At 47.7% G+C, this 24,265-nt stretch overlaps 1 protein-coding gene across 2 annotated transcripts in view; it reads left to right on the forward strand.

The window, feature by feature from the left end:
* The window catches only part of LOC126572396 (uncharacterized), an 82,169-nt gene extending 64,052 nt beyond the window's left edge, over positions 1-18,117 (forward strand). For both annotated transcript variants that reach the window (XM_050231660.1, XM_050231661.1), the window contains 3 exons: positions 5,785-5,919; positions 10,139-11,560; positions 15,621-18,117. In XM_050231660.1, coding sequence (XP_050087617.1) covers positions 5,785-5,919; positions 10,139-11,508 — 1,505 coding nt within the window. In that variant the 3' untranslated portion in view covers positions 11,509-11,560; positions 15,621-18,117. The remainder of the gene's footprint in view (positions 1-5,784; positions 5,920-10,138; positions 11,561-15,620) is intronic.
* Positions 18,118-24,265: the final 6,148 nt, after the last annotated feature.

Raw genomic sequence — 24,265 nt, forward strand, 5'->3', positions numbered from 1 at the left:
GCACCATTTTCGGCTCGCTCTAACCTGTGTGCGATGATCGCGCTCACGGCTCTTGCTGCTTGCCGTTTTGTCTCTTTTGCGCGACGGCGCACTCGTCTGCGACTGTGCCAGTGGGTGGATGGGTGGTTGAGACCGACAGCGGCCCGACAGAACACGTGCTGTGTCGGTGTCCGCGCTAAATTCGCTGGAAAACGGCGACAACGACGCCGACAACGATGACGACGACGAGCGAACATCCTCGGCGCTATATGTTGCTCGCGGTATTATGTTGATCTTCGTCGCACTTCCTTCCGGTCGAATCAGAACCAGGAGTCGAGTTGTCCTTTGCTCGAGCCTTCGCGCTGCATCCTTTTTGGCTGCCGGATCGTTACATCTTGGTGTATGTCGGAGACGAACACCAGCTCCACTAATCTCCATGTCCTAGACCGTTGTCTTCTGTCACGTCTCTCGCTCTCTCGCACTCTCGTGCCTTTTTCCGGTTTCGACATGAAATCTCGTGTTTTCCACGAACGACCAGAGCCACTCGGTCTTTCCGGTTCCGTGGAAGAACAGCGAGCGCAGGAGTTTTTCTTTCCATTTTCCCGTTTGTGGGCCACCGTCAAGTTGACATCCGCCAGGAGACTACAACGCACGGTAACACGAGGAAATTGAATTGTTTCTCGTTCCACCGTGCCATGGTGCCCGTTAACACGATGTCAGGGGTTTGTTATGTTAGGCGAAGAATCATTCGAGCAACGTTAACAACCGTAACGATGTCCCGTGGATTGGTCCAGTGTGTCTTCTCTTCGCAGCACGGCAAATGGATTTGCTTCGTTCCAAGGATGATTCTTGGGGGGAAGCACACAAAAAAATGAAACGGAATTGAAACAACCCTACTGCTGGCGAATGTCCGAGGTTCCGGAGCATAAACGAAACACGATTTACGTCTCAATCCACCATCCAGCCAGCATTCCAGTGGTGGCAGGATTTAAGCAACGTGCCGGGAAGCATTGTCATTGGTCCAGTTCCGTGCGGTTAAGTGCGTCTTTATCGTGTTAGGCACTTATGTTTGATCGGTACTAACAATGGGTCGGCTATTGTCCTTAGCGGATTGGAATCCGTTGCGAGATGCCTCGAATATGTCGTGTCAGCAATAAAAGCACAAGGATTACATTTTTCAAGAAATCGCAAATAATTTTCAAATGAGAATCAGATTTGTTTCCTAAGGATCGAAATGTCTTTCAATTTTTAGGACAACTTAGCGGAATCTCGTTTTGATAAATTTCTTTTTTAATGATTATTCCTATATGACTGCAATTGGCAACAAATCGAATGCTGTAAAGACTTAGAAGAAAATAAATAAACCAATTTTTTGATTGTTTATGTGGTTTCAAAGACCAACAAAGGGATCAAGATTCGAAAAATGTTAAATTTAAATGATTGAACTCGCTTTTCGGCATTAGGCCAATGGTTTTTATGATTTTCAAAAACAAAGCACAAATGCATTTTGATAAATTAATTAGTTTCTCAGTAAGTTTTGGAACAAACTTTAAGTTTCTTGCGGCAAAATTGCTTGTAAAATGCGTGGTTTTATAAATATGTTAACGTATTAGTTAAAAAAACGTCTCTATTCTATCAGATTCAATTCTTTTGCACCCCAATTACACTTCTTCCCAATTGAATTGGTGCTAAATTTACGGACAGTGCAACTCCGGAAGCCAAATTAAAAAGTTATTTTATCGTAAAGTTTATCCCGATCAATTTGTCAGCTCATGGTCGTGGCATGGAATCGAAACATCAATTCCCGTTCAAGATTGATTCGTGCGCGCCGTGGCCATTGAGTTGATCGCCGCAATCAATCGTTTGCAGTTGCTGGCCACTCTTCTTGCACATTCCCTTTTCCTGCTGAGCGAGATGCAAGATTACGGTTTATGTTGTGACTTAAAGAAGGAAACAATAATTGAATCTGGCGTGCTCGTGCCCGTGCTCGTGATAAATGGGCCCGGGACTCGGGGCAACCGTTAAACCAGTGTAAGTGCAGCACCCAACTCACTTTGGGGATTCTCGTATCACGCGTGAAACCCAAATCCATTCCGGCATCGAATGCAAATGCCACGTGCATCACCGTATCGCCGGACAGTCTGTGGCGAGGGGGGCGCTTTAATCTGCGATTATACCAATGGTGACAGGTTCAAGAGAAACCGGCCGATTATTTAAATTAGCAGCGAACGTGCCGCTATCCAGTCGTGTTAAAGCAGTCCCGCGGGCGTGTGCGCTGCGGTAAAGCGGCAAGAAACACATCTTAAATCTTGTGTCTTTATGGGAAATGAAGGCGTGTTGGCGGCGAAATGGCCAGAATTTTCGTTTTGCCGAAAGTGCGAAAACCAGATGCGGCAGCCGCACCAGAGCAACCGGATTCGAGGTGTCGAATCGCAATCGCGAAGCAATCAACATCAATTAGCAGGTTTATTTCTGCGTCCCAGGCTCCTGGCAGAACCGCAACAGCAGCAGCAACAGCAGCATGTTCTTCCGCATCCGCTAGTACGACACGATGAACAACCGATTGCAACGGTTCGGTTCGCCGCCTTTTTGCATTCACGATGGCGGTCAAGTATGATTTATCGTTGGCAATCACTCTCATCAAGCGGTGGATCGTAAAAGTCAAAATGCGTGGCAATCGGTGTGGTTTGAAGCCGAAGGACAGGAGGGCAATGGCAGAAGGTGGTGGGTGATCTAAACGCTTTTCAAACACTTGCGCAAGGTGGTCTGGTTGACGGCAATTGCAAGAACACAGCAACGGAGAGAGAGTGTCAGTCGTGTCGTGTATCTCGAGGATAGGTGTGGAAACGTTACGCTCGAAGGTCAGATTGGCCTTCCCTAACCTTGGCTGCACCACATCTCGACGGTTGCCGCTCGTTAGGTGAGGGCACGTCGCGGTCGCCGGTTGACGGTTGAATGGAAACGGATTGCCATTCGCACTGGGCGCGGTGAAATATGTATCTCTCTCTCTCTCTCTAGCTAACTTACGGTTTGTTTAGTCTGGATGCATAAAATATTGGCTCAATTATTCAATTTATAAGCACTCATATATGGGGACGACGACATGCAGACGGTGTGTACACAGTTGCAAACACATTCGCAAACCGTATGCATCGTCTCTCTGGCAATGGAATGCTAGCGGTGCAGCGCTTCACAAACGATTTGTTCAAATAAACGCACCACGCAGCGATCTTGGGTGCTCGCTCGATCGCGGCTGTCGATGCCATTCATGGTCTCCTCACCATCGTAGATGATCGAATGTGCAAGTAAATTGAAAAATGTTTCTCATCTGGAAAGGGATCTACAAGTTGTACGCTGCTCGTTACATACTAAACCTGCGTCCAATTTTCATCACTCATTTTCCGCTTCCCTTCTGTTTTTTTTTTATTGTTGCCGGACCGTATCTTTAGCTAACGGTCGCCGGTAGCAGAAAGCAATTAGGATTATCCAGATAATTAGCGAAGCTCGAGGCCAGGTGCGGGTGCGGCGGTTGCGCGATTCTATCTGCATTCCGGACGGACAGAACCGCAAACGCCAAACGCCAATAAAGATTAGCTCCTGTGATAGCAATCGCGACGAAGAGAAAGCCCTTCCCAACCTTAACTGAACTGCAACAACTGCAGGTTGAAACAATGAGCGCACAGTCGTAACCAATTCGTTGCTGCAACAGAGCAGAATTGCAAACGAGAGAAAATCGAGTTGAAGAAATGGAAGGAAAAAAACAACAGGCGTCCAGGGGTGTGGTGCAGACGGAATGTTGAAATAATAAAACAAAAATTAATGACTAACCTTTCAGTGGAGTGTGGTGTGGTAAAACCGAAACGCATTCCATCTGGATCCGTGCTTCATTAGTGGGAAATGGTGAAGTAACGATCCAGAAACGCAATACAGTAGTAGGTAGCGAACCACCTTCGTTCGTTTTGCAGATCGCATTCGCTGCAAACGACATTTGTGTAATCGTTCGCGAGGATCGTTTTGTCATAATCAGTGAACGGCGGAGGGTTTTGATTTATTCGACGCAGACGGAAGAAGACGGAAGGCTCTATCAATCCCGAATAGGTGTTTTAGAAAGGTTGTCTACTGCTTCGGATCTTCGCTAGAGCACTTGGTGCCGTCTTCGTTCGTCCGTGTTTGTAAAACGTGTGTGGGCACCAGATGCCGCCAGAAATAGAAACGATCGACAATGATCTATTGCAACGCGCGCACATGCCGAGGAAAAGATGCAATCCCGATCCCCAGCGCCGTTCCATCTCCGGATTGACACTTTGACAGCTCTGATGCAATACCCTTCTCCAGAGGGGTCTCTCCAGCAAGCAGGGGGGAGGAGGAGGAGGAGGAGCAGGAAGGTGGTGGTTGATGACGGTGGAGAACGAGTTCGCGTAGCAACTTTCTGGTTCGGAAGAAGCTTATTTCCACCAATCAATCCAACTCCAACCGTCGGCGGGGGCCAACGTTTGCGTGCAAACTGGCTGACGAAAGCAAGCGGTAGAGGGGGGGGGGGGGGGGTTGGGACAGAACACGGGGGCATGCAGAGGAGGACATCCCGGGACTGGGTGTTTGCGATCGCTGGGGCGCGCGCGCGCACTCGCGAGATTGCAGCTAAATTAAGCACAAGATTAGCATGACTGAAGTGACTTTTCAAAGTGTCAGAATGACTGCACTCGCGACGTTCTGCTAGACGCGCGCGAGCGTCAAAGTCATGAGATACCAGGAGACGAAGGAAGGCAGGAAGAGAGAGCTCGAGGGGGAGGGGGCTAGTGCCGCTTAAGGTTGCCCTCGAGCGCCACAGGCAGAGGTTCGCGATTTTCATTGACGCGCAGGGCGATGCTTGGCGGTGATGATGATCGCGGTGAGGAAGAGGCAGAGATTGTTGATGTTCGGCTGCTCGGCTGCTCGGTTGCTGCTGCTGCTGCTGGCGTTGATGATGATGATAATAGTGTAAATATAAAATAAATCTTCCTTGTGAGCTTTACTAGTGGAGGCCACCGCCTGCACTTCCGAGACCGCTACACCAACACCGCCGCCGAGGCAAAGTCGAGTCGAGTCGAGGCAAAGGTCTCTCGCGTAGAGGTTGTTCAGCGGCCATTTTAGCGTTTTGATTGATTATGGGATATTTGTTAAGGTGTCTTGTTTCAAAAACAAGCTTCGATTAGCAGCGAGGTGTGCCTGTGTGCCTGTGTTGGTGTCGCTGTCGCTGGTAAATCTTGGACCGATGGGGACGCGTATTGATGGGAAAGTTATTTTTCAACTGGCACACAACTGGCAGAACTCTCGGAGGGATAGAACACCGCATCTCACCGTCCTCACACTGCCGACTCACGAGCTCAGCGAGATGCAATCGAAGGCATACGTCTAATGAACGCCCAAAGGGGGCAGCAATCATGATGGGCCGATCGGCGATAAGCATCACCATAATGAGCAAACTGGCGACGTCATTCATGTCGTGCAAAATGATAAGATGATCGACAGGATGACACGGTACGCAATGACCTTCTCTTCTCTGTGCACTGTTCAGTCAGGCCATTGCACACGTGCATTTGAACGGCGACTACATAAAACTCGTCGCTTTATCGTCGGACGTTTACTTGGGAGAGATGTAATTGTCCGGTGCACATGTTGGCCACTGGTAGTTCGTTTCGTTGTTCTTTTTGAGTAATTAAGTAATTAAATAGCAATTAAATATCCTCAAAAACATAGCTCCAATGTAACGGTTCCAATGTGTGTTTGTTTGCTCTCTCCCTCCCCCCCGTTTCTTTCCATTTGCAGACGATGAGCTGGTCAAGCGGGCCCAGTGGCTGCTGGAGAAACTGAGTTACCCCTGGGAAATGATGCCCCTGATGTACGTCATACTTAAGAGCGCGGATGGCGATGTACAAAAAGCGCACCAGCGAATCGACGAAGGTAAGCTGGCGATGGCGGAGTCGCACGGTGGCTCCTTCATCACCATGTCCGATGTGTACTGCTACTAGTGAGGAGCTCGTTCGTGGGAGAAAACAGTAATGGCTTCCAATACGTTCGAGAAAAAAAAATGCATTGTCACAGAAGGAAGGAAAAAACTGTGTGCGATATCGGACCCTTCGGATAAATTGCGTTGGTCAGTAGTCAATCCGGTGAAAAATTGTGTGGCCATTGTTACCCTTAGCTTCGATACATTGGCGCTAAAGGAAGGAAATTTACCCATCGTTTTGAATCACTCATTGAGATAAGGCCTTACGTTTCTTTTTTCTTTCGGTTATCGTGTGAACATCGTCAGTGACAAAGGAGCTCATTTGTTGTTTGGCTTGATTTTGTTTGGGTTAAAGATGAAGAATGACTCTGGTGATGCGATCAGTCGTGTGCCAATTCGATCGATCGGTGTTTGCTGCATCGACAGAAGTAAAATGTACAGTGTTAGACATAAGCTATGCAACCAGGTTGTGGTATGCGGGAAGGTGGCCTTTTCCTTTGGCATTTCGATAAGTAACAAAACATTCACTAGGAAAATTGGATGAAGCTTATAAATACTTTGACGACTGCATTCTTCGCATTATTGCGAGGCTGTTCAAGTACTTGGATTAACACAGGTAGTACAGGATATTAAAGAAACTATTACCTTTCAATGATGTGCGCTACAGTCCACTTTTTAAAGCAATCTTTTAGGTCTTTTTTATTGCCAGTAGAGATTAAAAGTAGTATCATTTGTTAAGAGATCTACAGAAGAACAGAGAAATAACTGTTTTACAAATTATCTAAAAAATATTTGAACAGCTGCTGCTGTCTCTATTATATATTATTCTACGTGCCCACTGAATGTATTTTGAATTAGAAAAAGACCTTTAAGCACAAAACATAAAATCAAAGCAAATTGTGGGCAAGTGAAGAATTATGCTTCATTAATGCAAGAAACATTTGGTTCGATTTCAATCTTAATCCACGTTACCAATCTGTCTACAGCACATGTTATAGACTAGTAATGAAGAGATATCGTTTTGTGGAATCCCCACGACAGCGAATCAGTTTGCTCTGCGTGCTGCAGTCTTATAGCTTGATTGAGCTTATGCATGTTTTCTCCGTCATTTTGAAAGTTGCACTTAGATCCCAAGTGAATTCTACTATTTCTTGCACTGATTCAGACTGTTTCCCCTTTTAAGGAGTGTTTTAGCCATAAGCATTGCTCCTATTGATCCATAGCGCATAAAATAACATTTAAAATCTTTCAATTTATCTTAACTATGCCATTTGATATTCAAAGACATGCTATTTTTGCTACAATATAACGTAAGAATACTTGTTTGCTTTAAATTTATCCTTGTTTCAATAACTAAAGCTAGGAACTATTAATATTTGGCCGCATGAAATAGGACACATCTCAGGCCATAAATAAGCGAAACACATGATAAGGTGTCATTTTGTAAAGGTATTTTATCTGCGGGCAATTTTATCTGCATAAAAGAACTAAAACCCTGCTATGGTACTCCCTCTATGATTGATAAGTCAAATTTGTCTTCTGGTTTTAGCCAAAATGCAGTTTTATGTGGGTTTTTTCTCCCGTTAAATTGAGTTTTCATAGTAAGTGTGCAATTTTTTTTTCACCCTTCGTGTTCCATCGGCGATAGCTTTTGAAGGTATTGTTCGATTTTGGCAAATTTTTAATCACTAAAAGAAAAGACTATAACCTTTAAAAACACCCACAGAGTAGCACTAAGAGCGCTAGCGAGTGAGTAAAAGAATGCGGCCAAATATTAAGTGTTCCAAGCTTTAGATTGGGCAAATGATTTGTTCCATAAAGGAGATATTAGTCACGTAAATACTGCAGCCAGGTTCTACGCCATAACTACAGACAAGAAAGAGTGAAAAGTATTTAATGAATGAGAGTAACATAATGCCAAAGCCAAAAAGACGAAACCGAACCTGCGTGCGTTCGATGCTCGATGTATCCCGTGTTTTATCAGCCGCACCTCCCTTTCTTTCGCCAACGATGTTGCCTAAACTTGTGTCCGACACTGTCACCTTACCTTGTTTACCATTTATTTATGCCCAACACAGGTCAGGCCGTGGTCAACGAATACTCACGATTGCACAATCTGAACATGTTCGATGGCGTAGAGTTGCGCAACGCCACCCGCCAGAGCGGATGATAAACTTCCGACCTGCCTGTGACTGGGGAAGGGAAGGGTGTACGCCGTTGTCCAAAGTGTGGTTGTAGTGCGTGAGGTGTGAGGCGCGCGTGTGTGTCCTGTGTGTACAAGTAGTAGGAGTAACGTAGGAGAAAGGGCGTAGGAAGAACGATATTTAGCTGAAGCAGTAGAGGATCGATCGTTTTCGGCAATATTTGTGCGATCTTTTTAGCAGCAGGCAGGCAAACGTCATTGCAACTAAATACCGATGAGTTCAAACTAGTGTTTAAGGCCACCCGCGGGGTGTGAGTGGATTGGGGGTGTACATTGTAGTAGAATGGTGCTGCCCGGAATGGAGCCCGGAGCAGTAGCGCAGCACGACGTCACACCGGGTGGTGTCAGTAGTCAATGGAACGGTTTTGAACAAACAACACACGATATCGATCTGTCTGCGAGTCGGTGTGTGTTGGTGTGTTGTGTGTGTTGTGTGTGCGAGTGTCACAGGACTCCCGAGGCTCTACAACCCACCTGTTATACCGATACCGGGACACCGGACAACCCGGGGACCTGGCGCCATTGGCTTCTCTGAAATACCAAAATCAGCAAAACCAAACCGAAATCATGCTGATGATGATGATTAAGATGATGAAGAAGATGAAAATGAAAATGATGATGATGACGATGATCACCAACACCCTGTTCTTTGCTTGCGTTCTTTTCTATGTTTCGATGCGCCGTGGGAACGGACGGAACCGTGTCGCGAACTTTCGACGGCGGATGGTGTCGTATCGGTTCGGGGTTCCCGTGTTCCCCCCCACCCTTCTACACCCCTCACACACAACAGTGTCAATGCTGTTCGACGGCAACGTAGACCTACAGCCATTTTGGGGCTACCGGGTGTAGCTGTACTTGTGAGATCGGGCCCCGACAGTGTGAGATGGGTCCGACCGTGCGTGCACGTGCCGCAAACCCTGGGCCCCGAGTTTCGCTTTTCTCTCAGAGTGGCGCTCTCTCTGGCCCACGGGTAGACCCGATCAAAATTTGGTGAAAGTGTGTCCCTGCTGGGCTACCAGTAGTGTCCTGGTAGGTGTGATCTGTTGCGAGCTGGAGAAAGGGCGTTGGAAAAAAAGAGGAAACAAAAATGCAAAGGGAAAGAGAAAGAGAACGAGAGAGAGAGAGGAAGAGCAAAATCATAAGTTGTGTTCCACTAGAAGGCAAGCAGCAAGTGCTTCAAAAAAGATAGTCTTTCATCGATCAACAACTATCCGACCACCGTTCAACAACAACAACAACAACGACAACGATAACAGAAACCAATACCCTCAATACCTGAGTCAGCATCGCTTTGTTAACGTTGTGCCACAGAAATAAACAGCGGAGCCACTCAGTGTGGGGATTCCGGCCATTCGTCATCGTCAACTTCTATCAACCAACCAATGTCCCCGCGGTACGCACTCCACGATGTGTACTCGGTGCGTGCGAGTGTCCGTTATTCGGTGTGTGCGCGTGTGAATCCATTTAAAAACGAAGAGATAAAGAGGTAGAGAGAAAGAGAGAGGTAGTAGGTGACAAAAGAAAAAAAAGGATGTAGAAAATGTATCTGTTATCACCTTCAGTTCAGTTCCATTGCTAGTAAATTTCGAACGCCATAGTTTCCCGGAGAGTGGGGTGAAAAATAGGGAAGCGAATTTTCCACCACAAAAAAAACAACCATCAATCAATCCCTTGCTGCTGTGTCCGCCATTAATTCGTCCGCCACATCATTCAAACCCTCGACTGCGTAGAGATTAAAACACACAAGATTTCTCAAGTTCTACTTCTTCAATCAATCCAAAAGCGCAAGGTATGGTAGACGCGATGCGCGCACTGAGAGGCTACATGCTGGTTGGCCGCATTTGGTGGCCGCAAAACCAAAAAGACGCTCGTCGAAACCCACATCGATACTTTTCATACGACGGTTGATCGATTAATCGAACTTTTTTGCCATTTTTCTTCCCTAACTCCCACCCCACCCAAAAAAAAAGGCACGAAAACCATTGTAGACTTCAACAAAAAGCTACTAAAGTCGACGCTGTACGCGACCGGTAACGGTGCGGATCGGTTGACGGAGGAGGACGACGAGGATGAGAACATCTCGGTTACCCGCACCAACTCCAGCATCCGGTCACGGTCTAGCTCACGGTCACGATCGCGCTCCTGTTCCCGGCAGCCTGACGGATCATCGCCCCGCACTGACGAGCGTGCCCTCAACCTGGACACCAAGCGACCGAGCAGCCGGAATCACGATCGTGACGATGGTGCCGATTCCGTGACGTACGAGGAAGCAACGAGCCCATCGGTGATCGTCGTTGGGCGTAAAGTGGTGACCGAGGCCGCTGCATCCACGGTGGACGGAGCACAACCTGGCCGAACGGGTCGCAGTCAGAGCAAAAGGTTAAAGGAAGCACCAGATGACCGGCGCACTCCAAGTCGATCACCGATTCCCTCAACCGAACTGACCGTTACCAGCAACAGCAGCGCCGCCGCCGCGGCCGTGTACGAACAGCAACTCCTGGAAGCTGCCGGAAACCGAAAATCCCGGAGACTACACAGTCCCGTCCCGCACCGGGACTCGACGCCAGTGGCAACGGCAACGACGGCCGCAGACAAATCCCCAGTGCACGAGGCCACGACAGCACAGTACGAGGCATATCTAGCGTACGAAGCGGCACAATCGTCACTCCGTGCCCGAAGTAAAAAGGTTTCCCCACCGAAGGACCTTTCCAGCAGTACGACGGCCGCTGTGGCAGCTGTTGCGGCCGCTGCCGCAGCCACCGTGGCGACGGCCGCCAAGGAAGTGATCGTCGATTGTTACGACAAGGAGAAGGAGTGCGTGGCGCTCCCGGCGTACACGCTACCGAAGGGCAGTCCGTTCGATCGGCTCGATCTGCTGAAGAAACCAACGAGCCTCGCCTTTCCGACCATGTACAAGTACGGGGGCATCGAGGCGAACCACTTTAACCTGCCCTTCACGCTGCTGCCCGGTGTCGAGGCGGTCAATCGGACACTCTACTCGACCCCATTTCCGGCCCAGCTGCTCCCGTCCAGTCTGTATCCGTCCGTTAGCAGCGATTCAGCGGCGGCCACCGCCACCATGCCCATGTTTCACACCCACTTCCTAGGCTACCAACCACCCCTCCAGCTCCCGCACGTTGAGTTCTATCGTAAAGAGCAACAGCAGCAGCAGCAACAACAGCAACAGCAACAGCAGCAGCAAGTGCAGCTTCTGGAACCAAAGGAACCTTCCTCTTCGTCGTCGCCTACTCCCGCCATCGTCGGAGGACTGTTCTATGCGGCGGCGGCCATGGAAAATTCACTCGCCTCACAGCAGGCCTCGATCACCACCATCCACTAGAGGAAGGGACGTGGAGCGGTCGCTGCTGCCGCTTTTTCTTTGTATAAAACAGGTAAGTGATCTACGGTCTAGCCGTTTCATTCGATCAGCGATGGTTTTCAATTGTTGTTCCTGTTTTTTGTTTCGTCAGCATTTTGTTTGCCATTTTGTCAGCAGCTCAGTTTCAGGGTTCAGGTCTGTGTCCTAATGTGGGGACGCTGCAATTGGTGGCGGTTGTTCTCTTTCATCTCGTGCATTAGTATGCACCGGAATGGTGGACATACATTTTCAAGGTCCTCGTCCTTTTTTTTTGTGTGGAGAGTGCTCGCCACCGTTCGTTTTTTTTTGTTCGTCATGTAGAAGAGCAAACATATTTAATGTCGCCAGTCAATATGCTGGTATTGCCAATGGCACACAGAGTAGGGGCCGTGGCCACCGGGCGTTCCTCTCACTCTCAATCGATCAATCAAAGGAGGGGGGGGTCGCGTAAAGGGGGGTGAGTGAATGCAGTTGCACCCAGTGGGTCGAGGCGGCCAGCAACATCAATCATTTACGGCCAAATCAACGTTTAGTTATTGGAAAAAGGGACACGGGAAAAAGAGAGTTTCTCCAGCTACCAACCATCCTCCCCACGGGGCCTGGGCCCCCTTTTCACCCCCCGGAGGGGGTCGTAAGCGCGTGTGGCACCTACGTGGCGCTACCATTTTCTAAATAAAAATAATCCATGCGGGTCGCGAAGCAAATAATTTATTTCCTATTTATATTTATTTTTAATCACCCGCGAACTGCACTAAATGTGCAAGGGTGTGCATGTGTCCCAGGGCAGACGACTAATACACAACATCCCCCCGCCCCCCAGGGGACGTTTTTGCATCCGCCGACTGTGCTCCGGACGCATAGGTCGACCATCGGTCGCATGGTCTTTTTTCCGCAGCGCAGAGTAAATACTGAGTACATATTTTTGAATTGAAACCCTGACCCGCCTGCGGCCTAATATGGTGTGGCACCACCCCTACTTCACATCACGTGCGTAACGATGCAGATGCAAATGTTGGCCGCCACTGATGGCGACAACAACAACATCCAGCGAGAGAGAGAGAAAAAAACGAGAAATTCCGAAACTCGTCGAAATGTTGTTTGGATTATTCAAAATTTATACACAAAATATGCGACTGCGACCGGGGCGATGGTCCCCCGGGGGGGGTGTAGCAGCAGCACCACCTCCGGGGACAACAATCAATGTAATATGAAATGGAAAATCAGACGCCAGAGTGCGGGGGACTGGAAAATGGCCAATCGCCAGAGCGGGCCGCATCCATCAAACCGGAAATAAACAAATCAAAAACAACGCGCTTCACGCGCCCGCCAGCCATCAAAGTAAGCAGCTGCCTCGCTCGCCACCGACGTCGCCAGCGCCGCCGCCGCCTCCTCGATTGCATTCAACTGAATCCGCGGCGTTGCGTTGCATTGGCATTGCGGACGATTGGGTTGTGGTGGAGGATGTGATCGGATCAGTTGACATTTTCCCTCCACGCGTGGCCACTGTGCGGATGGAGGGTTACTACCGGTTCGAGGTTTAGCGCCGTCGCGTGCCCCCTTGGGTTGGCGTGGCCAGATGTAGTTTTGGTGTTTGGTGGCTGCACATTGATTGTTGGCGGCACAAATCACACAAGCACACCCGTGCAGACCCTGGGCAAGTTATGAATAAATTTAACTCAACGCGAGAGCGTCCAGCGATGCATCATTAATGCCGGTGACCGGTGGTGGCCCACCACTCTATTACCAACGAAAGGGCAAAGGCCAAGAGGCAAATTATGTGATCCTGGCTCTCATATACACCGATTGCCAGTGCTTGATGCCAGCTTATTACCGAGTGTGTTTCTCAGTTCACACTAAAAAGAAGCTCTGAATGCATTTTCAAATCGATAGATTCTGCCCTTCAATCGCATTACAAAACGATGTGACCATGAGAATCCATGGAATGAAAATACTTCCTCAACGAATGTGAATGTGTTATTCTCGTCATTTTGGGCCCGTCTGGTTTGACTCATCTACCAGTTCAGTCTCTCCACCCAGCGGAAATGCACAACCTCACTCGTCGAAACAGTAAAAACGTAAAGTGCGAAACAGCTTCACGGCAGTTAGATTTTGTTGCATTTCGCACCGGAGCACCCCGGGGGGGTTGGAGTTGGACGTTGCGGAAACTGAACCATGAACCGAACCGTCATCGGCATGCATACTGGCGGATGCATCATTCCATTTTGCACCAGGGAGAAGGTTTTAACGACCATCGTAAAACGGTGTGTTATCCGGGTCTCACCCCGAAGGTGGAGACAGCTTAAAAACCAGACCCGCAGAGCTACGTTTGGCCGCAAGGCGCGGTCACATCCGCGTCACTCTCCCGTTACCACCTAGACGTGGTCACCGCGAGGTCACCCAATACATTAGGAAATAATATATATTCCTGGCAATAATAATTTTCTATTTTACTGCTTCTTCAAAGCAGCACCAGAAGCCGGTACGGTACCGGGTACGGTTCGAAGAGACGCTTACCTTCGCTCTTAAAAACGCGTCCTCCCGGCTTATCGCAACACGGCAAATCTTTTGCATCTTTTGATGATCGATTCACGACCTCGACGACGAAGCACTAGCATCCTCCCCGTTGCAGTGGCCTCAACAAAGACCACCACTGGCTAGTCTGGAAGGAAGAATGAAAAAAAAAAGGTTTTACAAGACGCGCTAAATGCAAGTTTACTACGGTCGTAAAATAGATCGTAAATACGTCTCGTGCCAGCGGTGCCGGGTATAGTGTTCCAGCGAGCAATGGAACGCGATCTGGTCCCGACACTCGGCACAGAGTAGTAAAGGCGGACAGGGAAACACTGCGCGCTCCATCCAACCTGGGATGACACCGGTGGGGACCGTTTTGTAAATTTGATGCAAAACTCTTGTCTTGCACACTGGTGAAGAGGAGGAGCAGCAGGCTCTTGATAACGAAATAGTGGTTTAGAAAAGTGCAATTGAGGGGCCACCGCACGAGTATCGTTACAAATCTCGTTTGCTCGACTGTCTATAGGTTCTCGCAGTTTATGATTCTGCGAACCACGAGTGTCCAGCAAGCGGCTCTCGGCCCTTCTAACCATCGGTCCGATCGCTAGAAACCTCACTGGGAGCCGGGCCTATCCGCAGTTAGTAGTGGCGTTGTTGCACAATGTTGCAGAGCCGGCAAGCGCCATCGGTAACACTCTCTGTCGGTCAATAAAAAGACCGGAGGACATCTGTGCGTGCAGATAATTTACAAGCTACTTTGTGTAATGAAGAAAGACATTAAAACGGTCTACGACATTCCCATCAGCACCTCGCTCTGTTCGTTGGTGGAAATATTTGTGGATGAAACTCAACTCATCGCTCGGTTTGCGATGCGCACGCCACCAACCGGTAGTGGCCGGTTCCTTTCCGACTGAATCGTGGCGCACGATTGCTGTGCTGCTAGCTTCCATGATGATCATCTTTTCCGTGTGACAAAGACTACTGCTCGAGTCAGTTCTGTTGGACTGCCCTGATGCACTGCTAAGATTAGAAAAGAACATCATCTTCCTCCTCCGTTGCATATCGTTCGATGGTGATGTAATTTCCCGTGGAGTCGTGGGTGCACTCCGGGGTTTCACCGTGGGCCACCGTGTGACGGAGAACCGGTTCCGGTTTTACCGATCCGACCCGTAATGGGCTAGCGAATTTTACTAGTTTTCAGAGATAATTTTATGGGTTTCCATTTGAGCGAATTGCCTTTTTTATAGTTTCATCTGTGTGCGCTGCGCTTGCAGACTGTGGGACTGGACTGGTCCTTGGGTTCGGGTTTTTACTCCCAACAGTTTTCTTAGCGACGAAGAGAGTCGTCTACATTCCAAGGTGGCATCGTTTCTGGTTTTAGTAAAATAGCTGGATAGCAAAAACATATAATTAAGAACATTTCATCCCCCAAAAGTGGATGGCCCGGTTGAAGGCGAATTAATTTGATTAATTTTCTTCTCCCTTTTGTTGTCATTTCTCAATTCTGTAGCATAGTTTAAGAGGATTCGCTAATTTATTCCTTCCACTTTTTGGCATTTTCTTTCCCCGCTAACTCTTATCAGATGTCCCCGCGGAAGGAGGATGATTGTATTGCCGCATAGATGCTACAGCCAGGGTAGGTGAGGTCGTCGCTTCAAGGCAGCGTAAGTGTGGTCTCCGTTCCTTTAGTGTGTTGCACAGCATCATCATCAAGCCCACGTCGACGCACGTCCTCCCACCATCCACTAGCAGCCGATTGCAGCCGATTGTTCGTTTGCTGCTCTTCACTTTCCAATCAAGAACTCCAACAACAAAACAAACGGACACCTTAAATGTACCCAAGACACAAGAGTTAATGATATTGTTCGTGCAACGAAAGTCTATACTGTGATACAAAATGTTGTGTACAGGATGAGAACAGAATACAGACACCTTATCAAAAGGCGGATAGCAGTGTGATCGTGAACATGTGAGGTAACAAACGGTACATTTCATTTGTGATTTTTGTGAGCGAACGCGGCAGACAGAAGGAGTGAAGGTAGTCCTGGAGCTTAAAACCAAACCCCCTTTTCCAGCCTTTCACCGTCGCTTTTAAACGATTGTTCCACCAAAAACAAAATGTATTTCTGTTTCCTCTATTGGCGATAAAACATTAAAACATTCAGTAAGTGTTAGGTGTTGAAGGGAAATTTTTGGAGATATTTTTGTTCTTAATATTGACGATCGCGGTGGTCACGAACAGAGAATGTTCCATCTCCCATGGAAGATGGTTCTTGGAGGTTGGAGGAAGTGATTGAGGGAAATGGCTAGTAAAAAAAAGAAGAAGAAAAAAGTTGAATTGTGATACGCACGTACAGCATTGTTCATGTAGGGCCTGTTAGTTTATATAGTTCTCACCCCCCCAAAAGGGGGTGTGTTTTTTTTCTCTTTTGCAACGGACATGCCACCCAATGTACCGTCAAACTGTTGTTTTCGAGACGTTTTTGTAATTGATGATCATCTTCCGGCCCGGTTTGTTTAGTCCATGTTATTCGCGCTATTCCAACATTTTCCACGCCCACCGCACAGACACTCACACACATACACACAAACACCCACACATGCGATTGTACAAGTTTAGGAGTTTCGCTAAGTTTCGCTCTAGTGGCTTAAGTTTAAAGGTAGGAAAGTTTATTGTTATATCGTTTCAACGAAAGAAGCAGACGCACGGTATATCGAGGGAACACGAGGCATACTGCTGCAAGTCAGAAACACACTAGAGACACTAGGGGGCAGATGCTATAGAGTCGATTTTAAATGTAAAACATGTGTCGTAAGTGGTAGTTCGAGCGTCCGTACCGCGGTACCGCAAGGTTCAATTGAAAGGTTTAATGTTCCAATGAAAAAATAATAAAACGTGGAAAGTGTATAAAAGAGTAAGAGGGGGGAAGAGATAAAGTAAAAAAGGGAAGAAAAAAGAGGCGGAAAGAAAACAGAAAGATGAGCAGTGAGAGAACGAATTGGATAAGAAAGGGATGAAATGCTTGGGACGTGAGAACGCAGAACCAAGCGGAGCGAAGAGGTAACCAGCAATTTGTGAGTGTGCGTGTTTAGGATGGATTTAACAATGAAATAAGAAGAAGAAGAAAAAGTAAGAGAGTAAAATAGTTCTATTTTCTGTGCCCTCCGATGCTATGCCACGCATCGGTAGTGTATCTCATGAATGTTTGGATCTCCGCCAACCAGTCGATCGCACGGGGGGAGGGAAGCGAATGGTATTGGCGCACACAAACCATGCAGCTGGAAAGCCATCTACTCTTTACAATTTTGTGCCAGAGGGGGGAAAATCCGGGAGTACGTTGAACACAGGGATGAACAACAATGATTAGTAAAGTAATGTAAAATTTGATCGCGCCAAAAACGTCGCCCAGAAGAGTATCTTCTGTGTAGAGGCGTCACAGGTGAGCAGCGGCAGGTCGCGAATGTAAGGCCGCTTCGAGTGCACTCGTTGCGCATGACGTTGCAGAGTTTGTGAACGAATGGAGTCAGCACAGTTGATCATTAGCATGTGTAAATATAATACTACCAACCAGCCAGCCAGCGATTGTAAATGAAGCAACACAACACAAAACACTCTCAGCAAAAAAACCCTCCACCCTTCAAAGCAGGAAAGCCCCATTTGAATGCATAATACACACAGAGAGAACAGTCACAGTCGCAGAACCGTTAGCTGCTAGAGAGCGTAGCGCGATAGTCGAGAGGTGCTTGTGGAAGCCGAAGAGCTACTAGCTACTAAACACCACATAGTACAGCATCATAGTACGAGCAGCAGCAATGCACTGCGCGCGCGATGGTTTCTGTTCATTTTCCCGTTTATCGTTAGCGACAGATCGTTTCCGAACGATAGCTGCAACCTGAAATTGATGGAATAAAACGGCGATTCGCGATTAAAACATGTAAATGGAACATCCCAAGAGTAAATGGTTTTCAAATGTCCAATTGACCTGCAACACAACTTAAGAATGCGAAGAAATACACAACCAGAAATGTGGAAGCAAGCAGTGGGAATAAATAAATTATTAATATTATTACAAAAAAGCAGATAGAGCGGTGGCGTCGACTAGTGATGTGTTGTAAACGTCCGAAACAGACATGACCCCCTTTTTTGGGTAAGACAGTGTTCTCTTCGTGTTTCGAGATTCGAGCCAAACGGAATAGTATCAGTAGCAACATCACGGGTAAATTACAGCTAATGAAATGATGTTGATTTCAGTAGGAAAACAACGTTTAATTACGGTCACAGCGTATCCGCTCTAGCTCTAGCGCTCTTCAGAACCCGTTGTGCCTGGTGGAACTAAAATTCATTTACCAGATGCGGGAGTTACTCACCGGATTTCCAATTAGATTCGGCTGCCTTGTGGCTCCACCAACCGCGCACCGAACGTTTCTCTGTGAAGCTTTCGTGCAAAAGACCAGGTAGTCGCGTACCCGACGATAAGGATGAGACGCAACGGCCTTAAACTTCAAATTTACCAGCATCAGTTGCAGAAAACTAACAATACCTTCATCGCTACCTACCAACCGGTAATCGGCCGGGGAGGAGCACAAATAGGTAGTTCTCTAGTTTGCCAAAGTACTCAGCGTAATCATACTCATTCGGTGATGCAGTTCCTTGTGAGCGAGCGAGCGAGCCACAAAACCCCAAGACTCCGTGCACTTCGTTGGCAAAGCAAAGAGAATGAAGCCATAAGTGCGACATGAAGGAAGCGGCCACGAAGCATACCGTACCATAAGCACGGTATGCTCGTTCGTTCGTTCGTTCGTTCGCAGCGCAGCACCGTTGAAATTGGGATGAGGTCCATCTCATCGCTGCAACCCATAATCATGCAGGTGGGAAAATGAAGAGAAATTCGTGCACGGTGCTGGATGCTGTTCAACGTTCCCGTTCGTTCTTCTGCCCGGAACGATGCATCGATAAGACGCGCGCGAGAGAGCGAACGGGAACTTCGCGATCTGCTGCAGCAATCGATTGTCGTTCGGTTTGGTGAAAGAAAAATAAATGCTCATCAGCCGCTCAGCGCTGGAAGGACGTCATTGGTTGCGGGGCGTGCGGAGCGATGGATGATTATTCCGGTCACGGGAAGTAGCTTAACCGGGTAAACATGCTCCGAACTTTGGGACCGAATGTGATGGCACTTGTCTTCGCCTCGTATTTGAACAGCTATTCTCTGCTTTGTTTCCTTTTGCGTTGATACCGGCGCTGCTCGTGGTTCTATCTCGCGATGCGACGCGAAGTTTTGCCAAGAACCCTAGTGGCCTTCCGCTGCTATCGAGATCGTACAGGTAAGGTGAAGTCGTCGTCGTCGTTGTTGGTTGTCTTTAAGAGAAAACGTGACGCTTGGTGAAAGTTAGTTTAAAAGGTGCATGTTCGTGATCGAGTTCTAGGAGAGGAACCGATACAGGAAGCGAATGAGAATTCTAATCGAATTATTTCCGAAAAGACGTTGATCAGTGTTGTTTTAAAATGTTAACTCAATTGTAAGAAAAAGTCGTATCAGTTTTCAAAGATAAATAATTTAATAAATCATCCCTTTTGGTGTGTTTTAATTAAACAGAATGGCTTAATTAATTGCAGGGCTCAGATGTTTAGGAATTTGCGCAAAGCCAGACCAAACCAGAAAAACACTAACCAGAACCACATTTCTTACTTTGAGATTAAATTATTCTTGCTTTTTTATAAATAAGAACATAGGTTCTTCGTAATTCGTTTCAAAAAGAGTTCATTTTTAAGAAGAGGCAATTAAAAACATTGTTTAGTAAACTTCATGTTGGAGTACAATTATGCAAAAATATTAGAACAAAGTATAATGAAAGTTTATTTAAAAATGCAACTATGCTATACATCCTCAAGAAGTATGTCTGCAAAAATTGCGGTATCCATCTTTTTGTTTATCGCGGTGCCCATCTTCGTGCTCGATCATCTGAGACATCCAATTGATATTATTTCGGTAGATAATTTTTTGTTAAATTTTTATAACATTAAAATTTCGGATAACCATTTGAAGTTGTAAAAGTTATGATTATACCATTGTACTTTAAAATCTAGATTTCGACATTTTTAGAAAAAAATGTATTAAATATTTTGAGGCGGACCGCTTTGGTATTAAAAGATGCATAAAGAAATGTATTTCGCAAGGATTTTCAAACCTCTCTAGTTTTGTGAGTCAAATGATTATATCAAATTTGATTGGTTTGTAAAGGATTTTGTTGATAGATTTTTTGCACAGAAAGTATATTTAAAAAAAATAACACTGTTTGCAATTAAAAAACTAACCAACAAGGAGCTAAAACTTAATAGCGAATCAAAAAACAGTATGCGATTGTTCCCCCCTTAGGAGGTTTTATTGGAATAATTGCAAACATTATTGTAATACATTGCCAAGCGTCACATTTTGCCAATTTAAACAAAAACTTCATGAAATGTTTGTGTAATTTATCGTAAGTGAACAAGGTTCTCAATAAAACCATTATCGTACTCCATCACTACTAACCACTTCACTCGTGGTCCCGGATCGCTTTAGTACATTTCTCCCGTTTACGGTTCACACGGATGGAGCTCTTTGTATAACATAATTGTTCCTCTTTTGCTGCCATCCGTGTCCCTCAGCCGGGACACACGGGGCATACGGATACGAATGCGGATCAAACAGCGAATCCTCCCCCGATGGAACAGCTAATCAGTGAACAAGGCGGCTCACCGGCGGTAACATGAGATTAATGCCGCTATTAAGCATCGCATGGTCGTCTGCATCATGGACATGGGGAACGATGATGATGATGATGATGATGGAAACGCTTCGAACGGCAACAGCCCTCACCCCCCCTCACGGCCACACCCGGCGCATCCTAGCAAATAGCGAAGCGATTTCCACAAAAGCATTAGGGGTATCATATTTCAATCGATTTTATTCAAATTCTTCAATAACATGCACCTCACTGCCACGTTGCACACTGCACCGGGGATGCACCAGGAGGACAGCGATGATCCCGTCCAATTCCCGTTCATCATCTTGTTGCTCTTGTTGCTGGTCATCACCCTCCCCAGAGGGGTGTGGTGCGAAAAATAGATTACAATATTTATGTTTCATTTTGTAGTGTTGTAGTTTGCCTTAAATTGTTTTATAATTACTCGACTGCGACACACCCAACCCAACAGCTTTTCCGTGGCAGGTGTTGATGGCCACTGTGGCGCCATAATCCGATCCAACACTCGCTGCTAGCACAATGGCATCTGATGCACGCAAAAACGGCACTAAGTAAAACCCCATTCCAGCAATGGGAGGACGCCGGTCCCGAATTCCAAACGTCAACTTCTTTTCCTTTCCTTTTTGGTGGACGGCGACGACGACGAAAATGGTGAACGAAAGGTGCGAAATCCATCGAACGATCTGTCACCCGGAATTCCTGGGGCCCACCTGGGAACGATGAGAGCTCACCCCCTGCGGTAACCCACGAACCAACCAGCAAGCCATTCGCAGCACGGTCCGAATGTTGGTCAGATCCCTCGACGGCGCCGGTTGCAATTTGTTGGAAAAATGGATTGAACATCCGGTGGCGGGATGGCACCCGGTCCACCTCCCCGGGCCACTCTCTTAAACGCTTCCAATATTTGTGTTTAATTATTCGAACGAAACTCACTCCAACGCACCGTCCGACCGACCGACCGACAGTCCCGTGGCCGTAATTATGTTGTGATTGTCATTGTCACTCGTACGCGATAAACAATCTACGTACAATTTATGCAACCAGGGGGGGTCAGTTGGGTGGTTTGAGTTTCGTTTACTGCAAAACCTGACGATTGCTGCATTCGCAGAGAAAGGCAACCAACACCAACCGAGTGACGCCCCCGGGGGGTGGACTATGAAATGGAATCGCATCGTGAATCGGCACACAATCGGCGCGGCGCGGTTCGTTCAGGCCGTTGACAGCATACGGCCTGGCGAATGGCCACCCCTGTGATTCCCTTCGTGGTTATGCTTGCCCAAGGACACGCGCTCGCTCGCTTGGCACAAAAAAAATAAAAAGAGGTCCATGGCATCACCACGGCCGGATCCTTTTTTCTGCCTCAACTGTTCATTTCGGTTCCAACTCTCTCTCCCCCTGGCGGGGGGGGGGGGGGGGGGGAGGCCACACGGTCTAACGCATCCGGGCGCACAGCAGCAGCATCGCACCGTGCCCGGTTCCGTTCCGTTTGTCCGTTTGTTTCCAATGTTGCAGTTGCACCACCGCCACACAGCAGCACAGCAGTATAGGGCCTCAGTAGTATCTGGTCCGGGAAAATTGAATGTAAAATCGGTGACTACCAGGGGAGCGATAGGGAGAGAGAGGGAGGAGAGAAGCAAAAAAAAGGATTCAGAAAAACGGAATCACTTACTTCCACTCGACTCGACTCGAGCAACATCGAACGATGGGACGGAAGTGAAAATGGAAGTAGTTTGGGGTTGGTGGTGAAGGTCCATCAAACCCGCAGGCCATCCATCCTTCCTCATCCCCCACAAAAAGAGAGAGAGGAACAGAGGAAAATCCAATCCCATCATTCCCATCCGTGTCACTCTCTCTCTCTCTGTCAGCTGAACAACATCGCTACAGTAGTGTGCTCGTGTGTCTGTACGTGTGCCGGTTAGTACACCACGGAACGCGCGTCCTCCGGATGACAGATGGTGCTCCCTGGCGAACACGAGCCACCGGAACAAGCCAGCACGCGGCTGGGACTGCGGATTCGCGGAAAAGTAATTCCTGAATCCTGAAAAAACAACAACACACGCGCGCCTAGGCGGTGGCTCTGGCCACAAAATGTACTACTAACTAAATCCAATCCAAATAATTATATTTCAATTGTTTATGAACGGTATTATGTGGCTATATGGTGGTGCCCGGCGTATCGGTTGTGAAAGGAGAAATGCTCCTGTTGTCCTGGCCTCATAATCAACGGATCCTTTGTGGTGTGTGGTCGATGTGGCCACCACATGCGATGGATGGATGCGCCGTTGTGGATCATCGTCGTCTCGCCATCGGTTTTGCTGTTTTTTGCATCGAATGTCCAGCGAGCTGCTGGTGATGCTGCTGCTGCTGACAATTGAACGGTTAATACTGGACCAACCGGATACTATCGTTCACCGGATGTCTCACAGTAGACTCGTTGCTAAGCGAAATTGTATTCACCGAATGTTTTACTTCGATTATTCCAAGCTCCCTGACACACTGTAGCTACGAAAATGGATGGAAACAAACGACAATGAAACGAAAATTTTGTCCAACAGTGCAGCCACCTGGTGACCATTGTCCGTGAAATCGGGATGTTACATCGCCACCACCAAGCACGCTTCATCACTTGACCAGCGGTGACGCGGTGTGTTTCGTGGTGGATTCCGCTGTCCGTCCACTGCTGCTGACCACACAATGTCCCCCTTCCCCGAAACCGACCAGAGACAGGACAGTACCACCACCGAGGTGTGGACAGAGTGGTGTGGTGATGATGAGCACGTAAAACAATCGCTCGCAACAACCCAAACCATTTTACCATGCTCGTCTCGTCCTTTTTTTTATCCTTTCCAAACCAAAATCCAAACTGACGATTGTCCAGATTGTTCTGTCACCGTCACCGTCACCGTGTTCTCACCTTCAATGCGCCAATGGCACCATTACAACGACTACCGGATTCCGATTGAATTGTTTTTCGATTTCGGCAACGCGATTCGACTTCCCTCTGGTCCGGGAATCGATCCGGCAATCCCAATCCGGTCCCGGTTTAGCTCGGTCGATTTGTGTCAACTGCTTTTGTTGTCATGCCCAGTGCTGGTGGCCAGTGGAGACGGGCCGACAATTGTGGTCCGGTGGTGGTCGGATTTAGGTAAATGCTAGCGCGAGCACGCGGCGAAGCCTTTAAGCGGATTAGCGCGATTTGCATGGATGCCAAGCCGGTTCCTTTCCTCCTTCTTCTGCTTCTTGGCCGAGTGTATCGCTGTTTGGTTTGGTTTTTCGGTCCCGGCCCCGGGTGGGGAACTCTTTTCTTCTTCTATTTGTTTGTCTCTCGGTGTTTGACTTGGCCATTCCGATTCCGGCTTGATGTATGTGGTATCAACCAGCGCATAGCATAGCGCATAGCCGGTGTGTCAACAAACACAATGTAACTCCGTGGCACACGCCATCGGATTCGAGCAGAAATCAATCAACCAGTGCCGCCGCGCCG

The sequence above is a fragment of the Anopheles aquasalis genome, chromosome 2 (genome assembly GCF_943734665.1).
Source record: "Anopheles aquasalis chromosome 2, idAnoAquaMG_Q_19, whole genome shotgun sequence".
Taxonomy (NCBI): domain Eukaryota; kingdom Metazoa; phylum Arthropoda; class Insecta; order Diptera; family Culicidae; genus Anopheles; species Anopheles aquasalis.